General features: G+C 47.7%; 11 protein-coding genes across 11 annotated transcripts; 5 read left to right on the forward strand and 6 right to left on the reverse strand.

Annotated features, from left to right (window-relative positions):
• Positions 1 to 189: 189 nt before the first annotated feature.
• A1O9_05634 (uncharacterized protein) lies at positions 190 to 1,283 on the forward strand (the record flags this gene model as incomplete). The annotated part of the gene is made up of 2 exons (XM_013404852.1): positions 190 to 707; positions 758 to 1,283. The coding sequence occupies 2 exons, from the start codon at positions 190 to 192 to the stop codon at positions 1,281 to 1,283; spliced, it is 1,044 nt and encodes a 347-aa protein (XP_013260306.1).
• Positions 1,284 to 1,960: 677 nt separating this feature from the next.
• Positions 1,961 to 2,769, reverse strand: A1O9_05635 (uncharacterized protein; the record flags this gene model as incomplete). Its single annotated transcript, XM_013404853.1, has 2 exons — positions 2,325 to 2,769; positions 1,961 to 2,220 (listed from the first exon to the last, which is right to left on the reverse strand). Coding segments are annotated over exons 1-2 (318 nt in total), but the record flags the coding sequence as incomplete, so codon positions are not given.
• Positions 2,770 to 7,593: 4,824 nt separating this feature from the next.
• Positions 7,594 to 7,938, reverse strand: A1O9_05636 (uncharacterized protein; the record flags this gene model as incomplete). The annotated part of the gene is made up of 1 exon (XM_013404854.1): positions 7,594 to 7,938. One exon carries the CDS (start codon positions 7,936 to 7,938, stop codon positions 7,594 to 7,596), a length of 345 nt encoding a protein of 114 aa, XP_013260308.1.
• Positions 7,939 to 8,650: 712 nt separating this feature from the next.
• Positions 8,651 to 9,295, forward strand: A1O9_05637 (uncharacterized protein; the record flags this gene model as incomplete). The annotated part of the gene is made up of 1 exon (XM_013404855.1): positions 8,651 to 9,295. One exon carries the CDS (start codon positions 8,651 to 8,653, stop codon positions 9,293 to 9,295), a length of 645 nt encoding a protein of 214 aa, XP_013260309.1.
• A 1,782-nt stretch (positions 9,296 to 11,077) lies between these two features.
• Positions 11,078 to 11,713, reverse strand: A1O9_05638 (uncharacterized protein; the record flags this gene model as incomplete). Its single annotated transcript, XM_013404856.1, has 1 exon — positions 11,078 to 11,713. The coding sequence occupies one exon, from the start codon at positions 11,711 to 11,713 to the stop codon at positions 11,078 to 11,080; it is 636 nt and encodes a 211-aa protein (XP_013260310.1).
• Positions 11,714 to 13,363: 1,650 nt separating this feature from the next.
• Positions 13,364 to 14,184, reverse strand: A1O9_05640 (uncharacterized protein; the record flags this gene model as incomplete). Its single annotated transcript, XM_013404857.1, has 2 exons — positions 13,364 to 13,667; positions 13,736 to 14,184. The coding sequence occupies 2 exons, from the start codon at positions 14,182 to 14,184 to the stop codon at positions 13,364 to 13,366; spliced, it is 753 nt and encodes a 250-aa protein (XP_013260311.1).
• A 757-nt stretch (positions 14,185 to 14,941) lies between these two features.
• On the forward strand, positions 14,942 to 16,929 carry A1O9_05641 (uncharacterized protein; the record flags this gene model as incomplete). The annotated part of the gene is made up of 7 exons (XM_013404858.1): positions 14,942 to 15,088; positions 15,148 to 15,470; positions 15,520 to 15,638; positions 15,688 to 15,914; positions 16,084 to 16,258; positions 16,313 to 16,589; positions 16,644 to 16,929. 7 exons carry the CDS (start codon positions 14,942 to 14,944, stop codon positions 16,927 to 16,929), a joined length of 1,554 nt encoding a protein of 517 aa, XP_013260312.1.
• Positions 16,930 to 17,621: 692 nt separating this feature from the next.
• On the forward strand, positions 17,622 to 18,493 carry A1O9_05642 (uncharacterized protein). Its single transcript, XM_013404859.1, has 3 exons — positions 17,622 to 17,917; positions 17,959 to 18,228; positions 18,285 to 18,493. Exons 1-2 carry the CDS (start codon positions 17,650 to 17,652, stop codon positions 18,030 to 18,032), a joined length of 342 nt encoding a protein of 113 aa, XP_013260313.1. The 5' UTR covers positions 17,622 to 17,649; the 3' UTR covers positions 18,033 to 18,228; positions 18,285 to 18,493.
• A 1,359-nt stretch (positions 18,494 to 19,852) lies between these two features.
• A1O9_05643 (uncharacterized protein) lies at positions 19,853 to 20,238 on the forward strand (the record flags this gene model as incomplete). The annotated part of the gene is made up of 2 exons (XM_013404860.1): positions 19,853 to 19,991; positions 20,048 to 20,238. 2 exons carry the CDS (start codon positions 19,853 to 19,855, stop codon positions 20,236 to 20,238), a joined length of 330 nt encoding a protein of 109 aa, XP_013260314.1.
• A 366-nt stretch (positions 20,239 to 20,604) lies between these two features.
• On the reverse strand, positions 20,605 to 21,441 carry A1O9_05644 (uncharacterized protein; the record flags this gene model as incomplete). The annotated part of the gene is made up of 1 exon (XM_013404861.1): positions 20,605 to 21,441. The coding sequence occupies one exon, from the start codon at positions 21,439 to 21,441 to the stop codon at positions 20,605 to 20,607; it is 837 nt and encodes a 278-aa protein (XP_013260315.1).
• Positions 21,442 to 22,883: 1,442 nt separating this feature from the next.
• On the reverse strand, positions 22,884 to 23,354 carry A1O9_05645 (uncharacterized protein; the record flags this gene model as incomplete). The annotated part of the gene is made up of 1 exon (XM_013404862.1): positions 22,884 to 23,354. One exon carries the CDS (start codon positions 23,352 to 23,354, stop codon positions 22,884 to 22,886), a length of 471 nt encoding a protein of 156 aa, XP_013260316.1.
• Between the last annotated feature and the right edge of the window lie 474 nt (positions 23,355 to 23,828).

The following is a 23,828-nucleotide window of genomic DNA, read 5'->3' on the forward strand; positions in this document are numbered from 1 at the left end:
ACAATTTTCACGTTCGAGGTAGTCAGGCAGTCAGCATTTGTCATCCAGGGAAAGGTACTGACATCCCTTCAAGACGTCTTAAAACGAAAAGTACCTTGAGATTGAGCTACTTCCACTCACCACTCAAGTACAATCTACCAGGGCTCCACCCACCACTAGTGCTTCAAGAGCTCATCCTCTGCGATCACCATGAAAGCAATAGCAGTCCATGGAAGGAAAGCAACCCTCGTCGAAGATCGCTCCGTTCCTGCTCTTCGCGATGGTTTCGTGCTCATCAAGGTCGCGGCGGTTGCTCTCAACCCGACAGACTGGAAGCATCTTGAATACAACTTAGTGGACGATGGATGCTTGATTGGTTGCGATTTTGCTGGTCAAGTTGTTGAAATCGGTGAAGGCGTTAGAAAAGACCTGTCCAGGGGCGATCGTGTGGCGGGAGTAGCGCACGGAGGGAACTGTGTAGAACCCCAAGATGGGGCATTTGCAGAATATATAGTGGCAAAAGGGGATCTCTTGATAAAGATTCCTGGGAGCATGGGTTTTGAAGAGGCTGCAACTCTACCACTTGGGGTAGGAACGGTCATGCAGGGATTGTATCAGAAGGGATTGGTGATGAATTTGCCGGATGCACCGGCCAAGGAGAAGTCCTTCGTGTTGATATATGGTGGAGCAACCGCAACTGGAGCTCTCGGTATTCAATATGCTAAGCTGTAGGTCATCACGCCAGGAGGTCACCATACATAGCTGATGACACAAGCAGGTCTGGGTATACAGTTCTCACAACATGCTCACCAAGGAGCTCAGAGTATGTCAAAGCACTAGGGGCTGATGAGGTTTTCGACTATAACGATGCCGATGTGGGGTTGAAAATTCGTGGTTATACGAACGATCGCCTGCTTCTAGTTTGGGATATCATTAGCACCGAAGCATCAGCTCAAATTTGCGCAAAAGCGCTCTCTTCGGGTTCCAAAAGCTGTAAGTATGCATCCTTTTTAGGGAATTGCAGCCCCAGAGACGAAGTTGAGAGCATCGGGACCAACTTGTACACTATTTGGGGAGAGGACTTTCGATCCGGATGCACTGAGTGGCCCGCTGTTAGGGAAGATTTCGAATGGGGCACGAAATTTATGGAGCTGACGGAGAGGCTTCTTGCTAAAGGGCAGCTGAAACCTCACAAGTGTACGGTGAGGGAGGGTGGTCTGAATGGGGTATTGCAAGGTTTGGAAGATTTGAAGAACAACAAAGTGAGCGCCGAAAAATTGGTTTATCAGATTGTTGAAGACTGAGGAGGCAATAAATAGTGACAGCATTATATGATATGATAGATAGATACATAGTTCTCAGATACTATTAGTTGTCTCAGATGAGATGAGTGTTCCTTCGAGTCGAATGATGGAAACAACATCTCATGCTCAAGGAGACTAAGACTTTGTCTTGTACGGTTACAATACGTATGGTTTACCCTTATTTCGGCTAATCTCAATGCGAGTCAGCCAGGGTTTGGTTTGGCTCTCTTTGATCTATACTTAGCAACCTAAGCGAGTCAACGCGGATGATGATTGAGATCTCTATCTCTTGCCACTCTATAGTCTCTATTCTAGTTTATATAGAATTTACTAGGTGATTGATCTCTAGGAGCCACGATCCTTCTCCCTCTTTATCCCCTCTTCTATCCACCAATACACAGTACTTAAGCACGAATGGAAGTTTACCGCCATTTCTTGTACTTTCTGCTATATAAACTATAAGGTGATACTATATTAACGGTAATAAAGATCTGAAACCTGTATCAATGCGACCTTAGCCGTATGCCGCTGTTCGTGTTTAGCTAACAGAAACTCGGATATGAAGGTGGAAGATAAAGGAACTGTGGGAGAGAGACAGTAGAAACGTATAGGAAATGGTCAACTGAACGCATATCTTAATTCTTATAATACAACGTCGAGCTGCGGCATCAAACACCCTCTCGCACAAGTCTCCTAATGAGGAAACCAACGTTCTTTGTTCTACTTATACTCGGGCAGTGACCTGATTGCATCTTGTGGACATCAACATCCACGCCAGCTTCATTGACTAATATGTTGACTATGCGCTGTTGCAGCTCTGGAAACACACATTTATCCTCCATGCATATCAGGTATGATATTGCGAAATTTTTGTAGCCTTCAAACGTCGCTTTTCTGGTAAAGGAGATTGCGCTGTTAACTTCACGCATTCCAGTCCCTCTGATTCGGGCACGTCACTATAAGGGATCTTTGCTGAGCCGTGTATTTACCGGGCCATGTAGCCGTCTTTCCAGACTCACCAGTTGCTGAGAAAATGGCGACGAGCATGCTTGGGGAGACTCACCTCATGCACAATGAAAAGTGTGACCTCAAAACCCATCAGATCCACCAGACTCTCCCCTATTCTTGCCACCAGTGACGTGCCATACTGGACATGTAAATACCTCCAGGGTTGCTGGCTGCTGTTCTTTCCTTCTTGGAAAAGTTCTTGCTGCCCACAGTCCCGGGGATAGCGCCATAGGAATGGGAGACCATGAATATCGACTTCCTGCGTCTGCCAGTCTCTCCACAACACAGCTTACGTATGCTGCATCGCCATCCATGGTGGCTAGTGGAAGCGGGTCGCGACGCCCAATTGAAGGATAATGGGCAAATTCAACTTCATAGCCATCGGCTTCAGGTAGCCGATCACTCTGGGATAGAGAACAACGGGGCAGAAGGAACCTGGAACTATGAGAATTGTAGGCTTTTCATGCGAGCTACTAAACAATCATGCGGAATGCAGCTTCAGAGGCGCGGGTAGAACTAACAGCCAATTAGACCTCTAATCTTATATTTTAAGATATACCTTCAACAGCCTTAGGCACCGCCCTGAGACCTTCAACGCGTAAATCTGCAGCTAGCAACATGACTGGGGGGAGGGTGGGGGGCCATATTTAACAACGTTCGTTAGTGTTTGTAGACAAGTCGTGGAGAGCAATGTCATTCGTCTATTAGCTGTAGTAGAACCGACCAACTAAAACGTATTCTCTTACAGTACCTTTGGGGTTGGGTTGGCAATTATTTTGGAGTCTTCGCTGTGTAGATCTTTACGCGCCATGACTGCATCTTCAGACCCCTGCATGCCCATAGCAGCATTGAAACTACCAATGATCATTTTCGTCCGTGTTCTTATGTCTCAGCTGGAGTATGAAGCATTCAGGTCATAGGAAATTTTCAGCTCCTGTGACTTTGTGCATGCCGAGCCGCCAAAACATTGGTCATCATCATTTCTATTATTGTCTACTGGCTCTCAGCCTTTTAGAAACGATTGATGGAAATTTACGAGGTTACGAAATTTGAGACTTTTGTCATCATCCTGACGGAAGATAGTCTTCAAGCTGAGCCGTATCTGCATCAGTGGACAAGTCGAAAGACTCACCGAAAGAACTTGACATCTGATCATTGAGCTTAAACGAACTGTCGAGAATCAAGCGGTGAGAATGCCTCCTGCACATGTGCTCCGTACCTAGTATTCACTAGCTCCTCGTCTCTCGTTATAAAAGTTGGACTTGATTTATGCCCCTCCCTCCGTCTATCAGCTGTTCTGGGCGAGGCTGACTGGCAAAGCTGATTGGCTACAAAACTTTGCAGCGAACTGTAGCTTCAAAATATGAACATTTGAACTTCATTAAAAGTATTCCTCTCGTATATAAATAGGTGAGTTCTAATGAGAAGATCTTCCTTTAACACTCATCGTTATATTCTATTCTATTATTACTTGTTACCATTGACTTCATTTAATCCTTCGGGAAAATGCAAATCTCTACCCTAGGCCTAATGATAGGCTATATGGCAATTCTAGTCACAGCCCAAATTTCGATCATGGACGAGATTCAGGATGAGTACAACCGAACTGGAGGCTCAGAAAAATGGGGAAATCCGATCAAGGAATGGGAGAATGCTCTCTGGGGCAAGCAGCAAGTTTTTGAAAACGGCATGTTCTTCGCTACAAATACTACCGGTGGTCTACACGTCGCAGGCGTTAGTAATGGACCGGTGCTTAACAAATATCTCAGCAACGAAGGACCTTCCCAATACGGGTTTCCAGATCTTGAATACATCATAGATGCATATGGGTACTCGAACGTCCAGAAAGTGCTTTTCATCCACCCAGTCGATAACGTCATAAATGATCTTACATATGCTCCCGACAGCGGTCTAGAGCCACAGTGGATTTCTGGCAAAGATTTCCCACAGCATCATTATCTTGGATGGTATGACGAAATGGGAATGCCAGTAAGTGCGGCGATAGCGACCACAATCGGCCAAATATATATGGAGTTTGAGCACGGTACTCTGGTGAACATACTGAATGAGGCAAGGATAGAATTTGTGGGGCCAAGGAAGGTTCAATTACAAAGTCTCCTCACTTACGAATCCGAGGGCCCGTTCCAAGGTGAGAACGACTTAATGTTTGTTTTTCGGATCCAAAAGAATGGCGGTACAATCTTCCAGCAGGTATACGGTCCGTATTCCAACAGTAACTTTTTGAACCTGGCCGACGTTATTGAACCCTGTGGCCGTGTTGGACCTGTCATCGCCTTGCGGCCCACTGATACCATTGAATACGACGTTCTCGTTCAGGACTATGACGGATCAGGCTTTGGGTCAACCGCCCCAGATCATATTGGTTTTCGCTCTTCAGGACTTCTAACTATGAGCACGGCGTGGGGAGTCAGGAGTCATACAAGCAATCATAACCTTGGACCCGAGTTCGATAAACTCAGAAGTTTCAGATTCTGGACAAGCCCTTGGGGATGTGGTAATACATGCAATGGGGTACTGACGCCTTGCCAGGAATAAGGAATAGGAGTGTTGGTATTCGGCCCCCACTACGTTGCTCTACTATTCTACTTCACCACCCAAGTTTTACAAAAGTGCACCGCAAGGCGCACCCAAGGCAGATAGCAACATCTCCTCCAACAGGAGATATCTCTATATATAGGGGACTTGCTCCCATCTCTGCTCCAACAGTCAGAGCTAATTCAATACCACGCGCATCTATATATACTTTCCTTTCATTCCTTCCTACACTCTTTATACAAACCAGTAGTAGTTAACCTATATAGTTAGATATTAGGTCTATTGCCATCCAGGAAAAACCCTCTAGGGATGAAAAAACCTACCTTCTGGCTCTTTCCCTGCTAATTAACCCCCTAGGTTGCCTAGACAACATAGCGCCATGCATAACAATATAGGAAAGTGTGCTTGAAGGCCGGTTGTCTGGGGGAGCTTAACCTTCCACCTGGCTAGGACTTCTTGCCTGAGCACTCAGGATAGTGTTATAGGCTAGTCACCGTAGCAACTATCCAATCTCTTGCTGGGATTGTGAAACTCATTTGTGCTCCCCTCTATATAGAGGAGTTCTAACTCGCGGGCGTATAGCCTGCGATTGTGTTGAGGTAGGTGAACCTGCCTCTTTGGTAGAAGCCCTGTACAGCCAGGGCGTCCTCCAGATAGGCCACGAGCGGTGTTCCTTTACAATCTTGGAAGTTCTTGGCACCCACACACAACGCAGATTTTTCAAACCGCACTGTGAAATGGCGTGGTATAGGTGAAGGGCTGTTACTAGCTGAGCGAACACCCTCTCTAACGGGCGTAGGAAGTGTAGAAAGGAAGGTGTTACGACGGCACTCGCTTCGCTTGCTAAACCTATCTCTGTAAGGTAGAGGATTTGAACCTCTCTAGTAAACACTGAGTGTTTACTCTCCGCACTACACTACCGCTGTTCCGTGTACGCACCTTGGTAGATTCACTTAGTTTCCTGGCCTGTCTACATAGCGACTACAGTAGCCAAACTCCCGTTGCCAGGACGATAGTAGTCTACTTAACAGTCGCTACTAGTACTAGCGCCCGCACTTACACCAGACACAGCGTGAAGGCGTGAATCTATTTTCCTAGCCTACTGCAAAAGCTGTTCTACGTACTCACAGAGGGCGAGAAAGGTTATTACGTCACTCTTTTACTAGTATGTATTGTTTCTAGGCAGAAAAACCACTCCCTCTTTTCGTCTAGTCGTACATACTTCAGCTGCGTGCAATTAAGGAGTATCTATCTAGTTTCTCTTTTGGCTACTGTGTTAGACGTTAAATTACTATTAAAGAAGGTCTCTAGCTCTCTATCTGAAGTAGTGGCATAAGAGAGGCCTATATACCCTGTTACTAGACTCTACCTACTTCCATATCTACCCCTACCCAGTCTATGCTCAGTCCTTCTCTTGTTTCAGAACTATGCTCATCCCCTATCTATCACGCCGCTAAGGCCCAGTATAGGCTCCCCCTTGGTGTTGCTGAAAATAATGGAGAGTTTTGCCCGACAAGAAGGCCGTAGCTACTGTCGAGCAAGTAGGGTCGAGCACTAATGTAGAGGTCAAGGAAGAAAGATTGGGTTGCTTGGTTGCTTGATACAGGCAATCAGTCGACAGAAATCACTCGGTAAAATCAATGCCCGCAGCTGAGAGCCTCAGGAATCCATCTTTCCCATTAAATTTCACAACGAGATGGAGTTCAAGGCCGTAAATTGCTCCGGCCGGGTTTTCGATCTTCAAATGCTCACTCTGGAACTTGCTACGTGTACTGCGCAGTTCCAAGCCTTCCTTATTAAATACTATCTTTTCGGTATCCAGCATTCTCACGGCATCAATTTCGGTATCGGGTCCGGATTCAAATCGCAGGCTCGCAATTCTTGGCTTCATACGTTTCCCTCCCATGATAACAGGCGTCGGAATGGGAATGTGGATCCACCCGTTGGAGGTGGGACTGTAGGGAGCCGGACGAATTTCCACGTAATAGCCCCTCTGCCAGACCAGCCATTCCTTTCTTTCCACGATTGCATTGTTTCCATGCGTCTAGAATGCGTAATACTGAGGTGTTTAAACCCCGATTGAAGAAGCGATGTTCTGCGTGGTTTCGACGGACATGACAGAGGGAACTCGTTATTGACAATGTCTTCGTGTCAACGCTGGATACTTTTCAGGTCTTTTCGACAATTTGATTATAAATGTAATAATCTCTTGTTAGATTTTTTTTGAAAAGTGAGCATGCCACCGTCAGCTCCGCCAGTACCGAGAAGGTCTAATTTATACGGTAAAATCAGTCCAAATGGCCCCAAATTGAGGCTGAAAGAGCCGTATATGCGGCTGAGTATGGAAAGATTTTGTAGATTTAGACACGCACACTGTAAGCTTCACGAATAACGGTGTTCGACCATTCAAAATGAGTTTGGCTCTACAAAGAGCGCACTGAAGCACCATATAGATGACAGAGCATCTAACAGTCGCGATCAAAGCTGCCGAAGAATTCGAGGTGGACCACACGGGGTATGGCGCAACTGATTCTAGCATAGAACCTCTGCTCCGTAATGCTCGTAGAATAACTACCTTTCGTTCATCCTTCGGTTCGGTCCCCATAAGATCGTCAGAACTTCTAGCCGTCCACTGATATAGTGATGTCAAATGAAGTTCAGATATCGTCCATGTGAGCCCAATTCTTAGTGGCCCAATGCCTTTATGCAGCCGATGTTGAAGTAGTTGGACTTGTCTGTACGATATTTAAAGGGTGACAACTTCTGTGCTGTATCCCAATTCCCATGGTGTATCCCAACTTCCGTGGCGCAGCCCAAAGCTCATCGACTCCTTGACGATAATGCCATCGGTATTGAAATAGACACCATAACAGTCTTGCAGCGCTTGCTCAACAGTATCGAAGTCAAGGAACGAGCCCTTCACGAATTCAACTTGAGGAAGATTGGCAAAGGTAGCTTTGACGTATAGACTGTCTGGATTCCGAGAGAAGACTCGAACAGTGTAATGCTCCTCGATCAAAGCTTGTACAACGGCGAAACTTTGAGCGCCCGTACCTCCAATGATGAGAACACGCTTTAAGGAAGACGCCATTTTTATTCGAATTGGAAATGACTAGGTTAATAGTATCTGTAATGTTGCTTGTTGCTGAGAAGTAAACTGTTTATTTAAAAGCCAGCAACAGAGCTATGTTAATAAGTGTATTTTCTCTAATTTAGCTGTCTCTAAAACTGCTAGGTCCGATTCTAGCCCAATACCGATTGCTTGTCAACAAGACTAATCATCCCTACCTTGTTGATGTTCAAGGATCTTGATCTTGGTATTGGGTTACAGAGAGAATTTTTACCAAGAAAAGTTGAGCAAAAATACGTTGAACAATTGTGGAACCACTCTCTGGATAGTCCTTCTATTCCCAGCTTATGGTTGGAGGCCACTTCTTACTAAAATGCCGTCATTGGCCATTAAGATATCTGTACTTCCTGCTAGGATCCTGGCGATGCAGCCAGCCATAACACACAAATTCAATACGCTTCTATAAATACTTTCACATCTGAGCCACGCATTCACTACTATAACAAACTATTATGTCTTACATCCGCTAGATTCCGAAGAAACTAACACGTGAAGAATCAAATCATAAGTTGATCAGTGCATTGGGATGGATCCTATTCGAAGTCTGGGTCTTTGTGTTGATATAGAATGCATATAACGATATAAAGAGTGTAAAGCATGCTTCCCTCAATATCTTATTGTTTCAGGAGTGTCAATCCACATACACCTTCCTCCGTCAGTACCTTCTCTCGAAATGTTTTCAAATAATCCTACAGTTTTGATAGTCCATGGCGCATGGCACGTACCTAGTCATTACCGCTTGCTGGAGAAGAATCTTGAACAACGAGGATTTGAGGTCGCTTTACCAATGCATCCGACGTGCAACAACGCCAATCTACCTAACAAGACACTCGGGGACGACTTGGCGCATATCAGACATGTGGCTACGGGTCTAGTTGCGAAGCAAAAATCTGTCATCGTTCTCATGCATTCGTATAGTGGAGTAGTAGGGACCGGTGCCCTGTCGGGACTGATGGCAAATCCTGCAAAGCCTGACGATGGAGGTATTGTCGCGATGGTATACATGTCAGCCCTTATTCCTTTCGAAGGGGAATCGCTTGCAGGCATCTTTGGCGGGAAATTGCCGCCATGGTTGACTCCAGACGAATCGACAGGGCTTATTAGAGTTGAGGACCCGGCGATGCACTTTTATAGTGACCTCTCACCGAGTGAACAAGAACATGGGATCAAAGAACAAGTGGTGCATCCGATCACGGCTCAGTTAAGTCCAATAGCATCGGTATCGTGGAGGGAGATGAGTGGTAGGATTTGGTATTTGATTTGTGAAGGCGATCGAGGGTTACCTCCTTTTGTTCAGGAGATGATGATCAGAGATTAATAAAAGAAGGTGTTCAGGTTCATGTCGAGCGTTGTGGTGCGAGCCATAGCCCATTCTTGAGCATGCCGCAAAGAGTGGGTGATCTGGTTGACCAGGTCAGAAAAGCCTGTTGAAACCCATAAGTTAAGATACTTATTACTTCTGCAATTTGAGAGGAAGCAAGTTCCAGTATTCACTTACTTGAATCCTCAACGATGTAACTTTGCCATTATATGTGAGCATCTATCGACAGCCTTGAAGGGCCCCATGACAAATTTTCACATATTGAACCTATAGTATCTTGCCTGGCAGGAACAACCTTGCTTTTCCCGTGGTAATTTGTTCGACATCCCCGTCCAAATTTCGTCGTGGAGATTCGTGCAAATGGAGAAAGCAAAACAGAGTCCATGGTGTCCGTTGACCTCTGGTCTGCGTCGTTCTTTGGAAGAGAATGATGAAATTGGGGTTTCAAAACTGGTGTGGTATCACATCGTGAAGCTTACCCCGCAAATTTAGGGGCTAGTTAGAGTAACTGCCAGGGGAGGTTGATAAAGGAACGATCTGCTTAGAGTTCATATCTAATCATTCGTCCTGATTACTCCTCTTCGACTCTCACACTGATTACGTTCGCCCCCCCAATACGTGTATTATACTTACCTTATGGAAATCAGGAGCATATAATAATCGATAACATTCCCGCTATTCCTATTAATAATCCCCCAAGGCGCGTCCTCCAAAATCACGTCAGAATTATACTCTCTCGATTTGCCAATGGTGAAAACCTCTAAAACTACGCCTCAGCCGTTTTTCAAAAGCTTGGAAAAGATGTCGTCCTCGGCATGAGAAGTCCCGGAACGCTTCTTCATATTGTGAGATGATGACAGTACCATGATCGAAACCAGCGACCCTCTAAGAGTACCACGAAAACAGCCGCCTTGTTAGAGCTAAGGTCGGTGCATCCATGCTCAAATCAGTGTTGGTAGTGTTTGCATCATGCAGCGTATTGTAAATGGGATTTGATAGACTTGAGACTCTAGTATTTCAACACTGGGATCTTGACGCTGGGCCGCCCTCATGCTCTACATAACCATAGGCCGCTTTTGCTCATTCTGCTCACCCTGATGACCGCCAGGAGCGAGGAAGTCGGATCCGATTCCAAGAATTCAATCTTTAACGGGGATCCAAAACGAGGCTACGGGCTCTGAACACGAAACCATGGCATACTCGTAACTTGTACCTGGCAACTGCCATGCTTTGACCTTGTCAGTCGCTATACTTGCAAAGCATCCAGATTTCCAATGTTGCTTTGCCTCACGCTGCGTATCTTTGTGTCCTTTTACCTGCAAAAGTTCCGGGAAATAGTACTATAAATCGACATGTATTTCTCAAAAGTAATAATTTAGTCTACTTCCATCATATGCTTACAATGTCGTCCTAGTCTTCCAAGACTCCACAACGGCAAAAGAAACCACAGGTTGTCCTATTGGGACACCCTCGTGCGACTGCGAAACACGCTCGTGAGAGGCTATAGCCCCCCCCCCCCCCCCCCCCCCTCCACTTCAGGGCACTCTAATTGGGAACCTTCCAGTCTTCAGAAATGTCTCACCGTATTGCTCTCTGCTTTGCTATTTGAAGGGACTCCTTAAGTTCATAGCACCATCGAGTGTCCAGAATCCTAGTTCCACCGCTCCCAAGGTACCATGCGGCGAACGCCTTAAACAGCCGAATCCTCAGCCTCGATTAAATTTCTTCTGCGTAGGTCTCCCAGGCATTGCAAAGCCGAATCCATCGAGTCATAATTGATCAAGTCTCGAACTTCGTCGTACCGTTCCAGGGACTGAATGGCAAATCCTTCTGAAGTATGCCATCCAATGTGGCAGTGCATAAGCCAGGTGCCAGGATTGCCAGACTCGAAGCAGGTAGCATTGCTGTATCTGTTGTTGGAGGGTTAGGGTTCAACGTCGTGGGATCGGCGTCGTAAGTACCGGTGCCATGCGCCAGAACAAAGAAATCATGACCGTCAAGGTGAATGGGGGGGGTCAATAGGCAGCGTGGTTTCGAAAATAACGTATGCCCATTCATTGGCGTTCGCAGCTCGATAACACCGCTCGAGCTCATAAAATTGGTGTTGTTGTTGTACACTTGTAAGAGAGTTGGGCTCTCCCATTCCACATCCATCAACCTGCCGTTTATGTACCAACGGAACAGATTGTCACTGCCTCTGCCCAGAGTGAAGAGCTCGTTGTTGTCCCACAACGACGTGTTGACGGTCTTGGAAATAACGGGAACAAGGTTGGCGACAACCTCATCCGTGCAAGTATCGATATAGCTATAGCCGGTGGTGGTCGGCGTGGTTGTCGAGCCGTTGTAATGCACAATTCGCTTGATGTTGTCGAGGCTGTCGTTGTCGGAACAGGCTGTCTGCGGGATGGCGCGCATCCAGAAGCTGTCCACAACATCGGACTGATCGGCAGTGACAATCAGATCGTATCTTTGGCCTTTAGAGTTTCGATTCTACTCCTTCTCATCCTGCTGCCAAGGCGAAAGCGATATTACTAAGTGGGTTATAATCTGGATCATGATCCGAGTAATCTCAATATCGATAACTTGATCCTATCCTGATCCAAGACTTGCCAACGCTGCTCTGACAAGATAGTAAATATAATGTTTTTTGCCATTCCCCAGCCCAAGGTAGGCAGGTCAAAACTTGTCTTTTCACATTGATGCTACAACACTAGTGAGGCTATTGATACCGGTTGGTTCTTCGTATTTCGGGCCCTGGTTGCCTGAGGAGTTTGCATTGTCCCGCAAAACAATCTGCTGCTAACAGCTGCTGTACTTCAGACCCAGTACCAAAGACCACAGTGCCTGTTTATTCCAGGCAAAACTCGTGTCGTCCGCAAATCTCCCGAGGTAGGCGTCCCAATGATGGCCCAAGCCAATCTCCGATGTCCACGCAGTCACTGCAGCTCAAGGCTTGCAGCTAAAGAACGAGACATCGTGGCAGACTGGTCACAGGTCTGGGTTTTATCAACATAGATTCCACCAATATATAGAGTATTTCCGAGGGAGACATAAAGAGCTCCCAAAAAACAAAAACAATCAACAGCCAGGATTCCCAAATGGTCACCCACTTCAGTACTAACTGACCGGCATGTGGCTTAAGTACGGCTGAGCGAACGGGAAGCCCTGTTCTCCACATCCTATGGTCGATTGTGATGTTATAGTTGACCTTTATAATATATATTATCCGTAAACCTCTTTGCATCGACTAGTAAGATCGAATACTTAGCCACCGAACGCCTGTCACATATGTGACTACTGGGATTGCCTAGGGAATCAGACGGTGAGCTGCATATGGGCTACCTTGCATTGGCTGCGACCAGAAATCGAAAAGACGAAATATCGATGCCATTTAGCTATGTAATTAATGTATTGAACAATATCTGAGTTACGGTAAAAGCAATTTTCTTTGGGATGGCTTCAATTCAAACGCCGTCAGCAAGACCGATGCCAGCATCGACAGAACAGTATGGGCTCGTGGAAGAGGAATATGCTGATCGCTCTGTGATCACCCCTTAACAGTCTCAAGAGTAAGCCGCTGCACGTCTAAAATCCGAATTTCGGGATCCTTAACAGGAATCTCAACTGGAATCTCGTCATATTAGGAGCGTAACCCTCGACATTGGCCGAAACCACCTAACTCTGAGGGTCAGGTCAGGCCTGAGGAGATGAACGTCGACAAGTGGAGTAGATGATCTACGGGCAAGTGTATACCGGCAATTGGTAACTTGCAAGAGAGACTGCGTGATCGATCGGGGATTCCTGCCTAGGAATGGGCGCAAATCAACCTCTTGGCTAGGCTGCGCAACAGGCTGGGCTCGGCAACCCGCGAGCCATTTTGTCAGGCAATAGGCCCGTAAGCCTTTGAGGACCGCTCAAAAAGTCTAGAATCTCGCACGAAAATACGAGGATATCTCGGACCTATTAGCTATATGCTTGCCAGGAGGCCCTCGAGGCATTCCTGACACTTCTTAATACTGTAACTATATCTATCCGTATTTAACATAGTTGAAAAAGTATAGGACTTCACCAAGAAAGTGTGGTTCCATCGTACACCACCAACTTTCCGCCGTGCTCAGCCTTAGTTGTCGTAGATAGCACCTGCATTATGCCGTTGCAGGATGTGTCTACATCGATCATTAATGCTTTCACTGTTTCTGCATCGACGTTGAAGGCCGCCGCTCCACAATCCCCCATATCGGTGTGCACCCAGCCTGGCACCAGTGCAAACGTATGTAGCCATTTATCCTCGTCGTTGATCTGAATAGTCAACCAGGCAGCCGCCGCCTTGGACGGTCCATAAGCAGCGTTAGGGAACGGAAGTCGAGCACTAAATATATTTAATCGGCAAATTCTGTCAACAATATTCCCAGCAGGCAGCATATACTCCTTACTCACGTTAGACTGCTGGCAGTGGTCCCCATAGGTACAAAGATGGGTTCCCTAGTCGACTTCTGCAAAAGCGGACGTACAGCCTGATACAATGAAACCACGCCATATGCGTTGGTCTCCATATGGGCAGCGAAGTCAATCTCTCTCAGCTCTGCAACTGTGGGGTAGCAATAAGCCACGCCAGCATTGGCAATGACAATGTCAAGATGTTGAATGCCGTGGGTTTTGAGTGTTTCGACAGCAGTGAAGGCATCCTGCCAGATGCGACCATCTATCTTGATTATGATCAGTCTGCTGCTATCTGCAGTAGGGAGCTTTAAGAGCTCTTTGGAGGTGAGATGGTCAGGGTTGCGGTTGGCCGCGATGACGGTGTGGTTAGGAAGTTTGAGATATCTTTTGAGGAGGCCATTTCCCAGGCCACGGCTGGCACCTGTGATAAGAACGATATTAGACATGACAGGTCACAACAGATCTTGTGCTATGTGATGCTTCTTTCTGATTCAAATGTCCGACAACAACTGACGAGACTATGTAGTTGATAGGCTCACTCGCAATTTAACACGCAAAGGTCTGGGAGGATTTGTCAGCTGTTGGTAATGAAGATTGCATGGTGTTGGTTAGAAGGCCACAGATGTCTGTCTATGCAAGATTGTAGACTGTCCGCGGTCCGCGGCCCACTTGCTTCTCGTACAACAAGAATCCGGACCTGTTCTAGCAGACGATGTATTATTCGAGATATTCCCAGTTACCGGGTTCTGACATGAATGGGGACATTCTGCCGGGTTCTACAGTGCAGACAATGGTCTAGCCTTTAGAACCGCGAGTGATACTACCCCAGGAAGGCCCCGCTGAAGTTTTCCTATGAGTATCAAAAATGCGGGTTATATACCAACCAACTAGCTAAATATGGTTAGGGTCAGAAAAAGTCAGAACGGCTAGTGCGTCAGAAAGGCCGAAGCTGCCACTGGTCAGAAAGATCAGAATAGGTTAGAAGGTTGGCAACCAAGCAATTGCTTGGTATCGACAGTCAAAAAATCTAGACCCCTCCAGTCATCGCTTTTCGACACTATTATTCAATAGTCTTTTCATACCGACAAGGCGGCTAAAATGAATACATATAATATGTAGTCGGAGTTGCTCCTGCGCTGTTCCCTTTCAAAGGGACACTGCTCTTTCTTTCTTCACCACGAAAATCAGAGCGGATAGACTAGAATGGCTGGAGTTCGTCTGTACAATCTTTACGTACTCACAGTCTTGGGATTGGGTGGCTTCACCTATGGATTCGGATTCTCAGTTTTCGTGACTGCGGTGGGTCAACCAGGCTTTTATAGCTACTTCAAACTCGACCCTGCTAGCACGGTGAATTTGCCCCTTATTAACAGCGCATCAGGAGAAACCAGACTAATGAATTTAAACAGTACGCTGCCAACATTATTGGGGCTGTAAATGCCTTGTTCACGGCCGGAGCAGCATTTGGCAGTCTGGCACAACCTCCTATTGCTGACCGCTATGGCCGGAGGATGGCTCTCGCAACCGCATCGCTGTGTTCTCTGATTGGCGGTGCTCTTGCTGCAGGCTCCGTTCATATCGCCATGCTTATTGTGGTCCGCATCACGCAAGGCTTTGGGCTGGGTATGCTGCTCGCACTGGTCCCACTTTATCTTTCCGAAATTGCGGCTCCTCGACAGAGAGGTTTGGTCACCGGCGTGACTGTGCTGAGCTTCGGCACGGGGTTCTCTGTGTAAGTGAAGATTATGCGGGACACTGGTAACGACTGATAATGTCTACAGCTGCGCATGGATTGCCGTAGGAACCTATTACGCAAATCAGACAGTACAGTGGCGTGTTCCCCTGGCTCTTGCATGCGCTTCACCACTCTTGATGCTGATTGCGTTGCTGACAATACCAGGTAGGAATATTGGCTTCAGGTGCGGCCAGTCTTTACTAAGTGTATCAAGAAACACCACGATACCTCATTTGGAATGGTCGCAAAGAACAGGCTTGGAGCGTCCTTCGCCGACTGCACCATGACCCAAACGACCCCGAAGCTCGTGCAGCAAACGCAGAGTTTACCCAGATTGTGCTGCAAGTCGAGCATGACAAAGAGAATGGTGGCGGATTTGTTCAGTTATTCAAAAAACCGACGCTCAGGAAGCGAGCTCTGCTGGTAATCTTCGCGACGTATGTACTTCGTCTGACGCTTCCTGGTCGCCAACTACTAACTTTACTCGCAGATGGGCGTCGGTCTCAACAGGAGTACGTGTTCGTTTCCATTCAGAACACTCCAAATCTGACAAGGAAATTCTAGGTTATTGGCATCAGTGCCTATCTACCGCTGATATTCTCCGGACTAGGTCTTGAGGGAGTCCTACCCTTGGTTATGTACGGTAAGGATTAGCAAACCCCAACTCTACTCTATCTATGGTCCCAAGCCAACATGCCTTGCAGGTGTTTGGACCACGATTGGCACTCTAGGTGTTGCTCTCGCCATCTCCATCGTCGATAGAGTTGGAAGGAGGATCATGCTTGGTAAGTCGTAGTTTGCCCACCAGTTGAGTGACTTGTGAAATTGACTGTAGCTAGTTGTCGGCTATCCGCTTATGGCAGTCCTTCTGCTGAGCGAATCCCTGCTTCAGAATAGGTACCTTGGCAGCAACGACCGCGGTGGTCTTGCTGCTTGCCTTCTCTTCCTCCTGATGTTCATCGTCACCTATCAGTGCGTGGACGCTCCGACCATCATTTGGATCGCTGAGATATGGCCAATAGCGTATCGAGCAAAGGGCATCAGCCTTGGTCTTTGTTCCTACTTCGTGGCTTCGCTCACGTACACAACACCGAGTGCCCTTGCATTCAAAAACATGTTTGTTTCCCCTTGCTCTCTTCATAGTTCAATGTGCTGAGATTTGTGGTATAGCGGTTGGCACATGTATCTATTATATATGGGCCTATGTGTTATCTGCTTCGTAATTGTCTACTTTTTCATCCAAGAAACTAAAGATCTGCCCATGGAAGAACTGGCTGCGCTTTTTGGTGACGAAGTTGTGGTGCATATCACCAAGGATGGAAAGGCGATCACGGAGGATAAAGAACTCGACAATATCGTGAAATCACAACTCGAGCAAGTCCATGCAGAAGACTTAAAAACAAAAAGAACAGCGGTCGCAGATGAGACTGGTGCTCGTCACATCGAGTCGGCCTAAGCTTGAACAATGCGAAACTCTGTCGTAGGATCACAAGTAGTGGATGTTTTCTCATCGTATGCTCAGCTAGAACTTACCGATTGATCCATGATGGGATTATGGATATGCTCATGTTGTGTGCAGGCTCAAGTCTTCCAGGGCCAGGGACAAGGCTTTAAAGGACCAGTCTTTGGATTGAGGCCCAAAGGTCTGGTTCCAAGGCCAAGGAAGACCTATAAGCTAAGGATAACATCTTGGCACTGCTCGTCCTCAGCTTCGTAAGCTTTCGATAGCCCCTAGAAAGTGCTAATTTCAAATTTCAGGATGAAAGCTCTCGACTTTCAGTCTTGATCTTCATGAAGGTCGGCAGGTTTAGGGCCATATTTTGATTCCTGGGCATTTGCAACCATGTACATTGCCAGCTATGGCGCCAGCCTCGTCACAGTAGAGCTAGTGGACATTGACCATGAGGACCTAACACAAGAGCCGTCCGCTCCGTCACTGAAGATCTCCTTCCATAAACACTTTCCGCTTTGACTTCAAGACAGTTTCCAGGATGGTGTGATTCAGCAGCACTTAAAGTGTGCTACCACTTACATACACCCGGAAACCACTTCTATAGAGCCGAAAAAAAGTTGATTCCTATCCTACCACTTAGAATCGAAGTGGTGACTAAAGAGGGAGCCGTTTCCAAGATGCTCGAGGAACAGGGGATTATCTTGTACACAGCAATGTCACCCCATGGTCCCAAAGTTTCAATTACAGTCGAGGAGCTTGGGTGCCCTACAAAGTGATTGTTGTTGGCATGTCGGCCATGGAAAACAAAGAAGCTTGGCTCCTGGCTATCAATCCAAATGGTCGGATACCGGCTTTAGTCGACACACTGGAAGACGGCACTTCGTCCACTTTTTCGAATCCGCAAGTATCATGGAGAATCTGGTGGAGAGGTGTGACACGGAGAATACACTATCATATCCCAGAGACACCAGGGAATATTATCAGACCAAATGTTGGGCGAGTTGAACATTTGGCTTTCTGCCCTCTTTCCAGGGTATGGACGTTCTGACGTGGACTCTCCAAAACGTCAGCTTTTCTTCCACATGGCCGGAATAGGCCCTATGTAAGGTCAAGTCAACCATTTCCTTCGCTATCTGCCCTCCTCCCAGCCAGAGCAATACTCGAAGGACAGATGTCGTAATAAAACTCGTCGACTCTACCTCGTGCTTGACAAGCACTTGCAAGAATCCGGAAAGCAGTATGTAGTTGGCGATAGATGCACCATTGCTGACATTACAATCTTTCCCTGGGTACACATCATGGGTAAATGGCCTACGAGCGGATATAGTGATCTTAGCTTGTGCTCACATGTAACACAGGGTTTTCCGGATTGGATGTCAATGAATGGCCACACGTCAAATCCCGGCAGGCTCAGATGTTAGGGAGACCTGCTGTACGCAGAGGCCTCAAGGTCCCGGTACTGGCTGGCCTGGAGCAGCTTGATACCGATCCTGAGCAAATGAAAATTTTAATAATACGCACAACCGATTGGATAAGGAGTCGTGCAGAAGAAAATGCGAGCCACTGACCTCGTCGTACGAAATATGAATCCGGTTTTGATCAATACCGGTAGATCCAAGGAAGGCCTCATGTATTGGAGGCTCTAAGCTCTTGATGGAAGAATTCTGACCTCGCATTGGTGCTTGCAAGTCAGAAAATCATCTCGGCATCGTGCTGACCATCGTGCCAAGAGCAAATAGCTACCTGTCATCTTGTACGCTTAAGTAGATGTCAATCGACCTGGATGCGCATAAGGAATTGACACACTGTGAACCCATCTCTTGACCATCCTGCTCAAGGGACTGTTGGACAAGAAGATCTCCGCATCCAGGCATTGGTCCGTACGTATCCAGGGCCTAAAAGTCGTCTCCTCCCCTGAGCCGCTTTTGTAGTCCAATCTCTCTTTTGGAGTGTAATAGATACCACTGCTGCACTGAGCACTACCTGTTAGTATTTCTTGATAACCTTTGCAATGAGTTCAGAACGCAAGCTCGACTTCGACCCTGAGTTTCCACCCTTGATGCCCATTGTCGAACAGTTTTTCGACAAGCCATGGAGACTTCACCTGGACGAAGCCAAAGTCCTCTACAGGACCCCGGCTCCATCATATGCGCCATATGTGCCCGACTTGTTACATATAGAGGTTAATGTAGAGCTGGTCACCGTTTCTGATGGCGCCAAAGTGGAAGTACAAACCTATTCACCGGAGGACGCTGGCAATGAAATTTTGCCACTCATGTTCGTGACCCATGGGGGCAGATGGGTGTTTGGATCTCACAATATTGAGGAGACTATGGTGCGATTAAATTGTGTCAGGAACCGATGTCGAGTCGTGTCGGTGGATTATCGGATGTATGTTGTGCGATCAACGCTGCGTGGATCTGTGGATTGATCGGGATTGACAGGGCGCCAGAATTTCCTTTCCCCTTCGCCTTTAACGATTCGTGGGACGTTTTGACTTGGGTATTGAATACTCCAGTAATGTCTTCTGTAACAGTCGTCGAAGAAGCTGACAGCGGAAATTGTCCTTTTTTTCCTAGGCACTGAAGAATGCTGACAGACTGAGGATCGATCCTGGACGTGTCGTTCTTGGTGGCTCGTCTGCGGGGGCAAATCTGGTAGGAGTTTCTGGTTGATCGTGCATTCTCTGCCTGAATTGTGCTGAGCATCGACAAAGGCAGCCGCTCTCGCCCTCCATGCAAGAGATGAAGAGGTGACAGGCATCATTGGACAAGTGCTCAACATTCCGGCCACATGTCATCCTGATTTATTCCCAACACACAGATACAAATACACGAGTTTTGAGGAGAATCGTGATTCTCCCATACTCAACGCAGAAAGAACAAGATGGTTCTGGAGTGAGTATAAACGCTATAAGGCTGGCAAAATGTGTCTCAACGGCCAAACTGAGGCTGATGTCCTAGATGTAGATCAGTACGTTCCGAATGTGACTGAAAACACATGGCACAGTCCGCTGCTTGCGAAATCGTTCGAACGGTTACCTCCTGCGCTGGTTCAAGTGGCTGGTATTAGCTCAACCGTGTCTCGTTCCCTTAAGAAAGAACTGACTAATTCAATGAAGGCTTGGATCCTCTGCGCGACCAAGGTCTCGCCTATTTCGAAGCCCTCAAGCGGGCAGGCGTCCCCGTTCAGCTCAACGTCTACCGTGGACTACCGCATGCCTTCGCTGCACTCACTCAGCTGTCCAGGACAGTCGACTACGAGATGGCCGTGGTGGACTGGGTCAGCGCACGCTTGGTATCGAAGAATTAAAGCTTTCGAAAAAAGGAGCTATCTGCGCTGAGTAGCCCTACTGGATAATACATATTTCTAGGAATGCCTCCACCGGTCAGGACTCATGGTAATTGGGAGCCGGCCAGAAAGATTCAGCATTGCGGTAGACTTGTCTAGACAGAATGAAAAAGAACCAAGGCAACGCTTGATCGGCAGTAAGTCAAATTCAATTCAATCGACAAGCGCGTATGTAGTAGAAGTGGTATCATGTAGACATTGCCCAGGGCGTGCACCAGATTATACCAGACTATCTCCAGGGCACCGCATTCTGTGTGCTTCTTCATTGGGCAGGCCGAACCATGGGGCCGTTCACTACGTGTTACACGCTCAGGTCCACAGACACATTCACCTCTCGCTTTGGTGGATCATAATTCCAAGCAGCCTCGCGAGCTCCACAAACCCGTCTTCTTCGTTCTGCAGACACCCATCCACCCACAGATCTACCCAGTCTCTCGCCTTTTCTTTATCCTCCGCGCTCCACCCTTCCTCATTCTCCCGATCAATATAAATCGTCCGAAACTGGCACTGGCGGGCGCCTTCCAAATCAGCCAAATGCGCCGCCACAAGCGCGCATTGGTTTGCCGGTACTCCAAGTCGCTGCGCCGCGCCATTGTAGACTAGCGGATTCGGCTTATATGCTTTGAACATTTCGCTTGAGAGAATGTGTGTAAACAACAAGTTACCGGTTGTGGCTAGGTCTTGTAAGAGGCTCACGTTGCCGTTGCTCAGACTCGAGGTGATGAATTTCTGCGTCAGAAGTTCAAGGCCACGCGGGGAATCGGGCCATGGTGCTAGGTAATGCCATACCATGGCCAGCTCATCTAGCTCCTCCTTTGACCAGAGACCGGTCAGGTTGAAAGTCTCCAGGTTGTCGGAAAGGCTCTCGCGGTGGTGCTGGTCAATGGTCTTGTAGCCACCTGGACTGCCGTTGACTTTCGCAGGGTCATAGGTCACACAGAAGTGATAGTAAGCCTCTCTCCACTTTTGGGTGAATGCGGCCCAATCCGTGGTCGATGCTCTTTTTCGCAGAGTGGGGGAGAGTTGGGCAGTGGAGGATTGGAGGACTTCTGAGGCTCGTTTCTGTAGGGTTTGGGTGACAGTTAGACGCCAGTTCACCACGGTGCCAAACACATCGATGAAAAGCACCCTGGGAGGCTCCGAGATAATTGAAGAGGAACTCATGCTTGATGAATTTTGGTCGATTTAACGGCGTGCGAAGCACGCTCTGGTCCTTGTCGCTGGAGGTTGGTTGATGAAGTCTCACACAGTCTCAGTGACGGGGGCGTTTCCAACATCCTGATCAACACACAGAGATGATGTGGCAGAGCTAAATACTAGTATTTCACATACTTAATTGCACGACTCACAGTTGCGCTACTGCCAGCTGGAAATACTTGATGTGAGAAATGTGTTTTCTAGAATATGCGTCTGTCCGGCGCGAAATATCCTGACCCAAGGCTCCATGCCACTGGCCACCAGTATCAATCACAAAGTCAGAATGCTCATTCCGATCGGGCCTGTAATGACTGCCCAGTTGTCCGCTGTCTACTCGAGCTTGGCAAAACAAGTCCCTGACACTCTGCATCGAGTTGATGATCGTGATGCCATCACAGTGGGCTTCACCTCACGCTGAGAGCCAGATACGAAGCAGATGTAACATGACAGTGCTACGGGTGGTGGTTTGCAAGTAGTAGCCAGGCTTTCCAAAAACGACCAGGTGGGAAAGATTGAGGGAAAAACTTCGTAAATTGTGCCTCTTCGGGCGATGCTAATGCAACTTTCTGACACGAGAGGTGTCACCACAACAGCCCAGATCAAAGCGGAGAGCGGTGGAGGCGTCAGAGGGTGGAGAAGTGTCAGACAAGAATGTGGAGTGGCGTCAGATACTTGGCGGGGACTGGGGAAGTGTCAGAAAGGTGCATTACATGGTTTGACGGACGCCGGTCACCGCGATACGCGCCAGGTGTTTTCTCGGCTGTTCGACGCAATAACATGGTACACAACACCTAAGCCTCTAAGAGGGGATAGATCTGGCATAAGCATGCTGGATTGTGCCCGAAGGCCACTGTGATGAGATCTTTCATTCTAAGAGCTCGACCGATATTGTTGAAAGTATCAGAATCCTGCACCAGTGCTAAGAGCTTAAGATCTATCGGACTTTGTGTTGGGCTACTTTATAGCCCCATGGAATTTGGACAGAGATGCTATTTGGTGATGATGGACCTCGGTCTTCCCTGAGTCACCGCTAAATATTCCAAATGACGAGGTGGACGGGCCGACCGCGTGTTTTTAGTGCGTAGGTCAGAGGCTAGATTGTAGAGGGATGGGCAGAGTTCGGCAAAATTGGTCCACATTTCCTTACAAAGAGGGTTGGACGGTGTGGTCTCCTAGAGGGGGCACGCAGATATAGACAACATCAAAGTCACAGTACAATTTCTATTCTAGCTATAGGTCACCAAGTCCATGCTCAGGAGAAAGCATAGGTAACCTCTATGTTATTCCGTGCTGAAATTGGCCTCAGTGCAGGTCCTCAGACATCGTCGGGTATCCTCGAGGTTGACGAACTGGCAGTTTCGGGGCAGAGATTCTGGCGGGAGAGTGTGTAGGCACGAACAGAAAGACATTTAGTAGAACAAAAATCCCCATTTCTCTCTAAATTCCTTACCAATGATCCAGCCACTTGGGTCCCAGCTCATGGTGCCGGGCACAATGGTGAAGCTATGGGTGTCGAAGAGGCAACTCAGAAACTCCTCTTCGTCAATGACGGCATTCAACCTGATGAAGTTATCGCGCATGAGCGGAAAGGGGAAGCGGTCAATCCAAGAAGTGTGCATGGCCGTCCGCTGCAAAAGTGTCGGCTGGAGCGAGGTAGGTATCGCGGGGCCGCGTGAAGTCGACTTCCAAGTGATCTGACTGCCGCAGGGAATGCCCAGGACACGGCCATTTTTGAACAGGGCAGTGAAGACCGTATTGTTGGAATGAGACATCAGGCAATCGTCGGCTGCAGCTGGTGCTGACGCGTTGGATGCCGGAGAGGCTTGAGGGGACGCCGACATGGACATCGCAGCCAGCGAGGGCACTTGACTGGTTCCCATTGTCATGGGCATGCCACATGAAGCCGGTACTGCGGCTGTGGGCATTGCTGTCACTGTCGCTACTGCTGAGATGGCCGACCCAGCTTCAGAATCGCTTGTAGTGTGTACGGGTTGCGAGGTACGAGGCTGTTGTTGAAGCTCGTGCGCGTTGGCTTGTCCCACGACGTTCCAGCCCCGTTGGGCGTTGTTGCCAGCATTTTTCAAATTCGCGAGTCGTTTGCCTTCAAGATTACGACGCCATCAGTTCTGTGTATAGATACACTCACGTTCAGCAGATGGAAGGAATACTTCAACAGAACACATACGGCGCGATCTTTGAGCCAGTCTATCTTGAATCTGCTTCCTTTTTTTCCGATCGGAAACGCCGATCCAGTTGTCTGTGTTCAAGTCCTCACCCATCCACAATGAGACGTGCTGGTCAAACATGTGTTTTCCTTCCCACACGTACTAGTAGCCGTGGTGAGCCACCTCTCA

This window comes from Exophiala aquamarina (genome assembly GCF_000709125.1).
Source record: "Exophiala aquamarina CBS 119918 chromosome Unknown aczIA-supercont1.4, whole genome shotgun sequence".
Lineage (NCBI taxonomy): Eukaryota > Fungi > Ascomycota > Eurotiomycetes > Chaetothyriales > Herpotrichiellaceae > Exophiala > Exophiala aquamarina.

What these genes read in the sequence shown, in the direction of transcription:
- A1O9_05642 (XM_013404859.1), top strand. Translation starts at nt 17,650, where the DNA reads ATGGTCCCAAAGTTTCAATTACAGTCGAGGAGCTTGGGTGCCCTACAA. An exon ending in GGAATATTATCAGACCAAAT is followed by an intron (nt 17,918 to 17,958) that starts GTTGGGCGAGTT and finishes CCCTCTTTCCAG; the next exon opens with GGTATGGACGTTCTGACGTG.